Source organism: Belonocnema kinseyi, chromosome 2 (assembly GCF_010883055.1).
Source record: "Belonocnema kinseyi isolate 2016_QV_RU_SX_M_011 chromosome 2, B_treatae_v1, whole genome shotgun sequence".
Taxonomy (NCBI): domain Eukaryota; kingdom Metazoa; phylum Arthropoda; class Insecta; order Hymenoptera; family Cynipidae; genus Belonocnema; species Belonocnema kinseyi.
This window is the reverse complement of record NC_046658.1, coordinates 66162711-66173838: the sequence shown is the minus strand read 5'-3', so window position 1 is coordinate 66173838 and position 11128 is coordinate 66162711. Positions and strand designations below refer to the sequence as shown.

Sequence of the window (11128 nt, the reverse complement as noted above, 5' to 3'; positions counted from 1 at the left end):
GAAATAGGACAAGTATGTTCGGTGAGCCTACTCGAAGAAAAATGGATGTTCAAAAGTAAAATCTAGATGTTCAGGGTTAACATATTATATGTTTAACTATAGGACAACAAACTACATGTTCTAAGTTAACATCTGTAGATCTTAAAAAGTGAAATGTTACCCTGTAACATTCAAAATGTTTAACTGAAAAATCCGAGATATTACATGTATGGTTATGTCAAAGTACGTCTGTCAATATTTGAGGAGTTTACTTATTTATGGTTATTTAAGGAATTAATTGATAACTTATTTGTGATTTTTAAATTAAACTTCAGTGTTCATACACGAACGAAAAACAGATAAAGGGTATGAAATGTCGGCCAGATGATGCATTCAGTCAAGTTGAGGTTATATTCAATATTTCTAATTCAAAAAAAAACGGGGATGAATAAACGGAGAACGAATGATCTGTAATCTGAATTAAATATTCTATCTATTTTGAGTTACTTAAATTCAAATTTTATTTCAAATTTATAAACCTTTTGTCAAATCTGTTAAGTCAATAAACCTAAAACATAAGATCGTTGTTCTCTTCTTTAGACAGAAGAAAGTCGTTATCCAATTTTATTTAGGGACATCTAATTTTTATTCTGTGGAAATGTTCAAAAATTTTAATATTCCATAATTTTAATATTGAATATATATATATAGCTTTCAAATATAGTCGTGAAATTGCAATGCGCGATGCGCATGCGGTTGCAAGGTTTTAACATCTGAATGTGTTTCAGTTTAACATAAAAATATTTTTACGCCCAACATCTTAAAAAGATGTTAAATGTCTTACCCTTTGAGCATCTACATTTGAACATCCATTTTTCTCCGTGTAGATACTTCGCGTAGTAATTTCCAATTCATAATAATTAGTAGTTTAAATTATGTAAAATTAATACTAATATATAAATATAAGAGCTAAAAGAAATGCGCAATTATAATGTTCCATTATTTTTTTATATTAGTGTCTGGTGTTCCGAATCATGCTCTCCCTATTAATACAGAGAAGTATATTTTTTCTGTTTGCTATTTAATTTTTTGTTCACAATGATTGAAAGATCGAAATTTTCTTGAACTCGTTTTAATCCGACGAGGGATCATGATCGTGTTCAATGCTGAGTTTTGAAAGCATTAAGTGATGCATCCTGCACAGAAAAAAATACTTTATTGATATTTCCACGTTTCATTCGCCTGGATTTCAATACTGGGATAAAGTTATATTTTTCTGTACATGCAACATTTTCTTTTAAACTACTCTATATAAAATATTTTGTTAGGCTTTACCAAAATCAGTAAAATAATTGTTAACCTTTTTTTAATATTTTATTAAATAAATTACAAATTATATTAAGTAATTTATACCAAAAAAATGAAATAGGAATACCTGCATAATTCTTCAAAAAAATATCGAAAACGAGCAAGGTTTTCAACATTATCTCTGACGGAATTCATTTCATCATCAGAAACGTCTCTTTCATACTTGGAAGTCGAAGTTAAAGAACCTTAAATGAAATTAACATAAAATTAAAACTCTGAAAATGAACACTTTTAGTTTAATGTAAATATTTATTTTGTTTACTAGAATTATATATACGAGTTTTGATATAAAACCCACCGATAAAGTTATCTTGATAAATTGCATTTAGCTTCGGTGAAGAAGCCAGTAAGCTGCCAACGATATTTGCATCTTTTTTTAAGGCAAGTTTGTCTCGTAATGCTGATGACCTCCACAATGTCTCATTTACAATCTGAAGACTTTTTTTATTGAAATCTGTTAGCCTTGCTTCTTCGTCCAAAGGCTCTATTAGAAAAAATCTCAGTTGATTGAGCCATTCACCCTAAATAACAAATTACAAATAAAAAAGTATATTTCACCTCACATTTTCACAAGAAAATTAATTTTTTATGTATGATCATGAATGTTTAGGATATATAACTTTAAAAATATAAGGAAAACACAAATTCAAAAATACTCACTTGTTTATATTTGGGCACACTAAACTCTGAAAAAATTCTATCCATTTTTTGAACTTCAGGATTGAGCATTTTCTTTGATTTTTTAGGATACTTCCAGCTCTTTTGTTCCTCAAGTCTCTCTTTGATGTCTGGCAAATTCGTAAGTAAATAGGACTGCGTGGTGTCAGACAAAAAGTTATCCACATCGTTTTTTTCTACGCGCAAAGATAAATATAAATAACTATTAACTGTTGATTTATTAATTTGTTAATTCATTACGCAGCTGAAGAGTGAATTATTTTGAGTTCTGTTTTGAATAATTATATTAATTGAATATCTTATTAATTTAAATAATTTCTATAAAGAAAAAACCATTCATTTGCCTTCTTAAGGAAATAATTAATATTTACGCCCTTGCTTCTTTAATGCTGGAAAAAGGTGACTCACGCTTATTGTGCATACATAAACACCGTTTAATTTCACAAAAACTAGAAACTCTGAACAATGTAAGTGAAATCAAGTGTGAAGTACAGACGATGAAAAATCTTTACTTGTATGATCATATACATTAAATCCTTTCTAAATAGCTATTGTCTTATATTTTATACATTAATTAAATTTACATCACACTTTCTCTACACTTCATGATGCCAAAATTTAAAAGATAACGGTTTTTTTTAGAAAAAATGATTAAGATAAATTGTTATCTAGAATAAACATAATAATAAAATATCTACCTGAGAAAATAAATTTCTTTATAACTTACTTATTTGGTTCAAGCTTAATGTAACAAATGATTGACATCCCGCCTGAAAAAAAAATTATTGAAAGCAAGTTAATACTAAATTATGATTTTTTAGAACTATACATACGAAAATAAAGGTGAGGATAATCGAAACAGACTTCATTTCTTGCAGATAAATGTTTAATTACTAATCACTTTCACTAAAGAAAAAAAAGACAACTGAAAACCTTTGAGTGAATCGCCTTGATTTATAGATGAATTGTGTAGGTTATTAAAGACGCATTAAGTCTCCTGTTTAGAAACATTATCATTCATTGATTCTTAAACTGTAATATGAATACCACTTTTCACCGCGTAAACAATATCCACGGATATCCGGAGATGGTCAAATAACACGAGAAAAAAAGGAATTAATTAATTCTAATCAGAAGGTAAAAAAATGAGACAGTAGACTCGAAGATTGCATTTAAAAATAATATATAAATATATATTTTAAATTTAAACTAGAGAAAAAATTTCTACTAATTGATACTTGTTAACTGCTATCACAGTTTTTTAGCTCGTTATATAATTTCAGCAAATATAAATGCATGTCATTCATTTATATCATTTATCATGCTCCACTTAAAAATCGCCAGGATAAGATTGTTGTTGTATAAATACTAAGAAAACATTTATATATTAGCGTTGCTAAATTTTTGAATATAATAGAGAAGTGAATCATGAATATCTGAATAAAAAGTAATAAATCATCTATTATTATTATAATTTGTTATCGATTTGGTTTGAGTGTTTTGATAATTGAGCAAATTATAAATTTAAATCGTTTACAAGATGTGAAAAAACAGGTTTTTAAATATATGAAGAAAATACTTAAATTTGTTTTAATATTATTGCAAAGACGATTCTAAACTTTAAAGTAATTTGAAAATAAAATAATAATGTGCATATATTTTTATACAAATTTATTATTAACAAATTTTTACAATCAATTTATCTACAATTACAAAAAGTAGCAGTTATCTGTTCCGTAAACTCTGCTTATAAATAATTGTTTCCCAAAATGAGGGACCGTCAAAGTCTTGTTTCTTGTCTTAAGCGCAGAACTTGTGAACACAATAGCACCACAGGAATCGTCTCGCAGAATTTTATCGCCCAAAGGCATTGGCACTGAAAAACAAAAGGAATGATTAAATATTTTCTTAAAAACTATTAATTATACAAGATGCATTATAATTATATTTTATTGAATTTTATTTGAAAGATTAAACTTAAAATTATTTTAATAATTGCTGCTTACCCAGCATTTGCCTGTGCAAAAGATGCGCTTCCGAAAGGCGTATTAAAGGATGCAGCATTAGCTTGACTGTTAGCAAAAGAATTTCCGCCGCCTCCACTTGGATAGAGACCATAACCTCCATGTCCACCGTTTCCATATCCACCGTATCCATGACCTCCGTGTCCATAAGCTCCGTGTCCATGACCTCCGTGTCCATGACCTCCGTGTCCATGTCCGTGATTATCATATCCATAAAGTCCCTGACTTCCATATCCACCTAATCCTACGAATCCTCCGTGACCATGGTCATGGTGTCCATGATCATGGTATCCGTGACCATATCCTCCTGCGTATCCTACACCAAATCCTCCTCCATGATGATCATGATGATCATGATGATGATGGTGAGGATCAGCAAAAGCTTCTCTACTGATTCTCTTCACGATATCTGAAGTCCCTAAAAATGTAAATAATTTCAAATTAATCGGATGATATTTTTGTGGGCCTAGTTTCTGAGAAAATCAATAATTTCATTTGTTTAGGTTTTATGTAGACCCTGGTCGAAACATGTTCTAATATTTCGGTATGGGGTTAAGATTTTGTACTATGTGATCTAGAGGTTGTTGCAGATCATACGGCTTGAGGTTTGCGAATTTGGACATTATGATTTTGAACTTCCTATTTGAAACTCAGTGTTTCGGACATAATGCTTAATACTACTAAATATTTACAGGTAAAAATGTAGAAGTATAGAAAAACATGAAACGAATTTGGTTTATTTTAATTTTCCATATCAATATATTAACGTCATTAAGTCTTTAGAGAAATAATTTTAAATGATTATATTAAATTAAAATGTTTTATAATTTAGCAGTCTATGAAATTTCTTTTGTAGGCGCATGTCGACTACTTCAACCAATTTTCTTAATTAGATTTACGACTTTGTCGTATATTAATATAAATTTTTGCACTTATATCTCGCAACTGAAAAACTATTAACCATTTTGTGTTAGTGATAAATAATACGTAATTGCTAGTAAATAACTGTATGGTATCTATTACGGTAGATCGCTGAATTTCATTTTTTCGCTTCCCACAATCTTGAAAATGAAAAACTCGTATTAAAAATATTGTACTCTTCTTTTGCATTTATTTTTTATCTTATCTGTGAGTTTATATTTTTCGGCATACTTAATGACTGTTAAAATATTTTTTTAAACTTTCTAATTGTTGTCAGAAAAAATTGTTTTGTTTGAACGCATTAAATAAATACAATAATTTTAAAATACAGTTGCTAAACAAACATACTTTTAAGAAAATAGAATTATGCAATATAAAAAACAGTAAAAAAGAAGTATGTTCTTTTAAAACTCTTTTTAAACACAAATTGGCCCTATGTCGTTCTCTAGCGATCGGATCTTTTACCGTTCTCAAAAGTCCGATTCTTGGTCAACCGAAACATTTATTTAATTGAACCAAATTATTTTTATTAAGGGGATAGATCAGTTAAATAACTATTGTATACACACAATTAGATTTCAGTGTCATTATAAATAAAGACAGCACATAAATCGTAAAAAAAAGTATATGAAATAAATAGTTTCTTGTAAAGATACAATAATGACCATCAATTATTTAAAATATTAAATATTTAGTATACTTTATACATTAAATTTGAATTATTTAAAATTCTAAAATATTTGAATACAATTAAACACTACATTTTAGGGAACAAATTTTAAAAACTTAATTCTTCACTAAAAAAAGTATAAAACAGCGAGGATGAAATAAGGAGTGAAATTTATCAGGTAAATGTGTATTCCAAAGAAATGTAGAAATTCTGTAAAACTCACATGATATAAAATATAAGATATCTATGTTTAAAATACATATCCTGATGGGACGTCCCATATTCTAAACAATAATGGGATTCAGAATTTTTTATAAGTTAACAGTATCGTAATTAATTCGTATCATACAAAAATCTGTTTTTAAGTGAAAAAAATTTTTTTTTTAATTGATATACATAAAAACTTTCTATTTAAAAGTCAAATTTATTCAGAATAATAATAGTCTTTTTCAGATAAACATTTTTAATTTTCTCTCTTGTAATTAAATTTTAATTGATTTTAATGCACTTCAAAAAAGTGCAGAAATTATATTAAATATAACTACCTTATTTTGAACAATATAAATAATATATTTGGTATATTCAAACAAATACAAACATTTTCAAGCTCTATACTTTTAAAACTTTCTAATACTTTTTTCGCGAATATGTATTGGAAATCCAATAATTTTTGGCGAAAAAAGTAATGGACCCTATAAACACCAATACTTTTTTCCTTAAGGGAATTACAAGAACGTTTAGCTTAAATATTTTATAAAATATTAGTTAATTATACCTTGATTTTCAACCTGTTTTGCAGGGAATGCGAAAGCCGCGGTGGCAACTGCAAGCACAAGAAACACGGTGAATTTGTTCATTTTTACAATTCTTATTATTTACACAAGTTAAAATAATTTCTGTATCACGTACTAAACGAGACAATTTCCGAACTAGAAATGGTGCTGAAGATCAGAACATAGGGATTTATATACAAAATAGAGGTCCATTTGTTTCCATATGTAAAACTGGAATTACCCAGTTAGTTTTGCGCAGGTGTTGGATATAGTGGGGGTTTGGGCCGGTTGATCAACTGTCTTTCCAAAGTGTTGCTTGACCACAGAGATGTCTTTTCGTTGGAAGAGGCATTCTTATGGCCATGGGATGTCGCAAGTTCCGCATCTCGTCATGCTAATTATTGATCTCGGAAGTAGTGACAAAGAAATCCACTTAAATTACAACAATTTTAGGGAACAAGTTCTACAGTATTCTAAAGAGATTTTCTTTATTACAATTATTCAATTCGAAGTAACAATTTTGCATTCAATCCACTTATTTCGATTTATGCATATTTACTTGTCCCAATAGGAAAAAATAGATTTTTCTTTTATGAAGTGAACTAGCAATAAATGCACAAGATTTTGAATTGGACACATTCTAATTGAAACAATTTTAGATTAGGTAAAATTTGGTATATAATAAATAATAAATTGAACTTGCATAGTTTTAAAATAAAAGCTTTTAAAATTAGACAATTTGAAATTTAAAGTGTTTGAAATTGAAATTTTTTACATCAAAAGCTTTCAAGATTTAAAATTTAAAAAAAAATTGATACATTCAAATTTAGAAAAAAGAATAATTTCGAAATGTTCAAAATTGAATAACATCATATTCGAATTTTAAATAGTGAATCATTCAAAATTCAAAGAAAATGAAATTGTATTATTTTAAATTAAAGCTGTGCAAAATAAAAACATAAAAAATGAAAAACTAAATTAAATGTTTCAAAGTCAACGCTTCTGAAATTATATAAGTCAAAATTGTTGTTACGTGACAAAATTATTTTTTTATATCATAATTGATTAGACAAAATTGTCTAAGATCTAAAAACACATTCTCCGTCCTTTTGATCATTCAAAATAGAAAATCTTCAATTATAAATCTTTAAAATTGAAGTATCTAGAACACGCTCAATATGTAGTAATTTTACATGGAAAACATTAGAAATTAAAAATGTCAACTATGGCACATTAAAATCTTTTTATGCTCATACCCCTAACATTTTTAATTGTTTTGAATTGTTTTTTGTTTTTAATTGTAAGTTATTTAAAAACTAAAAATGTGTAAATTGTTGATTATGATTATCCACATTCGACCATTTCAATTTTAATTGCAAAATTAAATCTTATGAAAGGGAGAAATTGACAATGTTGCATTCAACATCAAAATTCAGAACCCTAAGATTTCAGCCATTCCAAATTAAAGAAATTATTGTAAAACTTAAGTATGAATTTCAGATAGTTCTATTTTCACCTATTTTGATTTTAAACAAAACATTTTTTTATATTTTAATTTAAAATCATCTGATTTTTAAAGAAGCGTCTACGTGTACCGAAAATTCAGCACAAATATGGGTGCGGCAACACAAAAATCCAGCTATTTGTACAGAAATTTCGATACACGTGGCCACGGAAAATTTCTAACACTTTATTCAGAATTTTTATTTATTATTGAAACCTTTCAATCAAATATTTATGATTATAATTATTCATTTTTTTAATCTTTAATTTATAATCATACTATTTAAATATATTACATAGACAAATAAAAAATAGCATACGACTAGGTCTCTACTATTCATATTAATCAAAATTGTGCAACTATCAAGTCTTTATTTTGATATTCTGTATCGAGGAATTTAAAAATTCAAAAAATTTTGTAAGTCTAACATGGAAAGCAAACAATTAAAAATATTTAGGTCTAAAATTATTCAAAATAAAAGTGAACAATAAGGTTTTCAATACAACAATTTTAAAAATTGGAAAGATTAAAAAATTAAATTATCCTTATCACATTTTTTAAATTTGAACTACAATATTATGAAATTTAAATTTCACAACGTCCAAACATTAAGAAATTTAGAGCTAAATATGTTTGAATTTGGCTTTTGAGCCAAAAAAATTGAGTTTTAAGGCCTTAAAAATTAAACGATTTAAAACTATAATTTTAAATATAAATAATAGAAATTTGCAAGATGATAAATATTAATTATTATGAGATCATGTACTAACGAGAAAAATTCAAAACGATTCGATATCTTTTTTTGTTAAAAATGTGATTTTCATCAAAAGATTAATGTAATTTTCATCCTTTAAAATTGAAGAATTTTAGATATTGTGAACCTTTAAGGTATAATTATTCTAAAAACATTAAAAATTTTAAGCGTCCTGATTAAAAACTTTCAAAATTATGAATTCAGATTTGAAGCGTTAAAAAATAAAAACATCCTACCTTCTCTTGAAAATTGAAGTATTCTTAAATTAGAATCGCGAAATCACCAAGTCATTAAAAATTAAACGATTTAAATTTTGCATCACGTTTTTGTAAATTCACTCATGTTAATCCAAAGTGAAAAATAATTTTTTTCAATAAATGGTAAAGTATTTCCTTGTGAGGGAGACAAGTTCATTTTTAAGAAATTTTTTTGTATTAAACCGAACACCCTGGCAGCTTTTAACAAATCGTACATTTTCTGATAATGCACATTTCTTTCCTTATTATGACAGGTGACTAAAATGTACATAACAGGAAAATTAAATCCTTTAATTTAAAAAATGATGTTTATATATGTATATGTCAACAATTATTAAAGTGAATTATAAAATGATTCGATTTGATACTATTAGATTTTTTCATTTTCATAAATTTTTATCATACATCATGTTTTCATTATAAATTAAAAACGAAGATTAATTATATCTCGAACTGTTATTAATTATCACGTATTAGATTTTCTACGTAGCTAGGTATGATAAATTGCTATGACTATACTACTTTTAGGATTTACAAGGGGAAATATTTGTTCTTAAATTCACATTCTGCTCACGTCATTGATTTCATTCACATACTTTTTTTTCAAGATTCACGTGGAGAGGATGAACCACAAGGCCGCTGGGGATTCCCAATGAAAATGAGTAGAACGTTTCGCCTCAAGGCACAAAATACTTAATGCAACATTAATTGTACATTGTGTACATTGCTAGAACGTGTAACTAAATGGACAGAAAACATCTTTCCAAAAAGTAAAAATTTATAAACATGACAAATCAATTGCCTTAGAGTACTAATACATTTTTTAAATTATTATTTTTTATAGCCAGTATTAATAAAATCTGTGAAAAATAGCTAAGCATTATCCTTAAAATTCCGCAATAACATATCACTTGCGTTAATTTCTTTTCAAAGCAGAAAAGCAAACTAGCTTGTATAGTTTTTACATTTTCAGGGGGATCCCTTAGTATTTTGAGCCACTAAAGCAAGAAACGTCTTTCATCTCATCTGTTTACATGCAAAATGGGATTTATACAAACTCAATAAGATATGACTGATAAATTATTCCTATATACAACCAAGGATATACTTAAAAGACTTCTTGAAAATATGAGTTTATCTTTTCAGCTACGATCCTCTTTTTCTAAACCAGCAGTTTCTGAAAGCTTTTTTATAAAGTGTAAATGTAACAATGCATCGTATTTCTTTCCTCATCGTGACAAGTTAGCTTACTTTTAAAAAGAGGAAAATAAAATCTTAGCATTCTAAAAACATAATAATAATATCATTTCATAAATATAAGGAGTAAATGAATCAAATCTTTTTATAAAATTCTTTCAATTTTGTTACGTGCTTATACAAAGTATACATTATAAGATATCTTGATACTCAATATTAAGATTTTGAACTTCATCTTCACTGACATTTCTATGAGATACTTTTGTGACGTTATTATCATATTTTTTTAAATTCTCAAGGACAACAATTTGACCTTGAACGGCCCTTCTGCCTATGTCAAAAAGTTAATTCATGCATTTCTTGATTTGGGATTTACCTGAAGTTGCGAAGCCGCAAAGGCCATTGAAAATTCCCTTCGAAAATGAAAGGTCATGTGCCAGACTGCCATGTGACTAATTCGTTCAAGACGAACCTACTCATAAATTAATAAGTCAAATGGATTTTCTATATCAGACTGACGTTCGTCTTTCTTCTCTTCACCTCTATCTGGTATGGAAAAATCATTCAGTCATTATTTGGTTATGCCTTGAGTTCGTCTCTAAGACATCGATGTCTGGCTTCGTCTCAAAACTGAGTCGAGACATAGGCTTTCGTCTTACATTTATGGTCACGACAGGTCAGACGGCGTTTACTTGTCTCAATTCGAGCCTTGTCTTGGCTAAGACGACGTTTACTTGAATGAAGACGAACGTTGTCTTTGCCGAGATTATCGAACCTTTTTTAGCTCATAAATTAGATTAAAAGTGATGAATAAAAAATTTGCAATTATTAAATGAGTTGTTTTGTATTTAAGAATTCAGAATCGGTGGGTCTTAATGAGTATAACCCTAAACAATTTTGTTCAAAAAAATAAAAATTGTAACTTTCTAGAAGGATCTCCTAAGCCGTTAGAAATACGTGAAAACAAACTATATTTTCGGTATCATCGTCAAACAAGTATAAT

General features: G+C 27.6%; 3 protein-coding genes across 3 annotated transcripts in view; all 3 read right to left on the bottom strand.

Annotated features, from left to right (window-relative positions):
- The window catches only part of LOC117182699, a 39829-nt gene that overhangs the window by 19183 nt on the left and 9518 nt on the right, over nt 1–11128 (bottom strand). The window contains exons 5-7 of the mRNA XM_033375804.1: nt 4043–4467; nt 1646–1868; nt 1415–1532 (exon numbers count right to left, since the gene is read on the bottom strand). Of these exons, the coding sequence (XP_033231695.1) occupies nt 1415–1532; nt 1646–1868; nt 4043–4467 (766 nt within the window). The remainder of the gene's footprint in view (nt 1–1414; nt 1533–1645; nt 1869–4042; nt 4468–11128) is intronic.
- Nucleotides 787–2953, bottom strand: LOC117167291. Its single transcript, XM_033352116.1, has 6 exons — nt 2859–2953; nt 2753–2795; nt 2008–2201; nt 1646–1868; nt 1415–1532; nt 787–1175 (listed from the first exon to the last, which is right to left on the bottom strand). Exons 1-6 carry the CDS (start codon nt 2892–2894, stop codon nt 1112–1114), a joined length of 678 nt encoding a protein of 225 aa, XP_033208007.1. The 5' UTR covers nt 2895–2953; the 3' UTR covers nt 787–1111.
- On the bottom strand, nt 3758–6593 carry LOC117167293 (glycine-rich cell wall structural protein-like). The gene is made up of 3 exons (XM_033352119.1): nt 6416–6593; nt 4032–4467; nt 3758–3901 (listed from the first exon to the last, which is right to left on the bottom strand). The coding sequence occupies exons 1-3, from the start codon at nt 6495–6497 to the stop codon at nt 3880–3882; spliced, it is 540 nt and encodes a 179-aa protein (XP_033208010.1). The 5' UTR covers nt 6498–6593; the 3' UTR covers nt 3758–3879.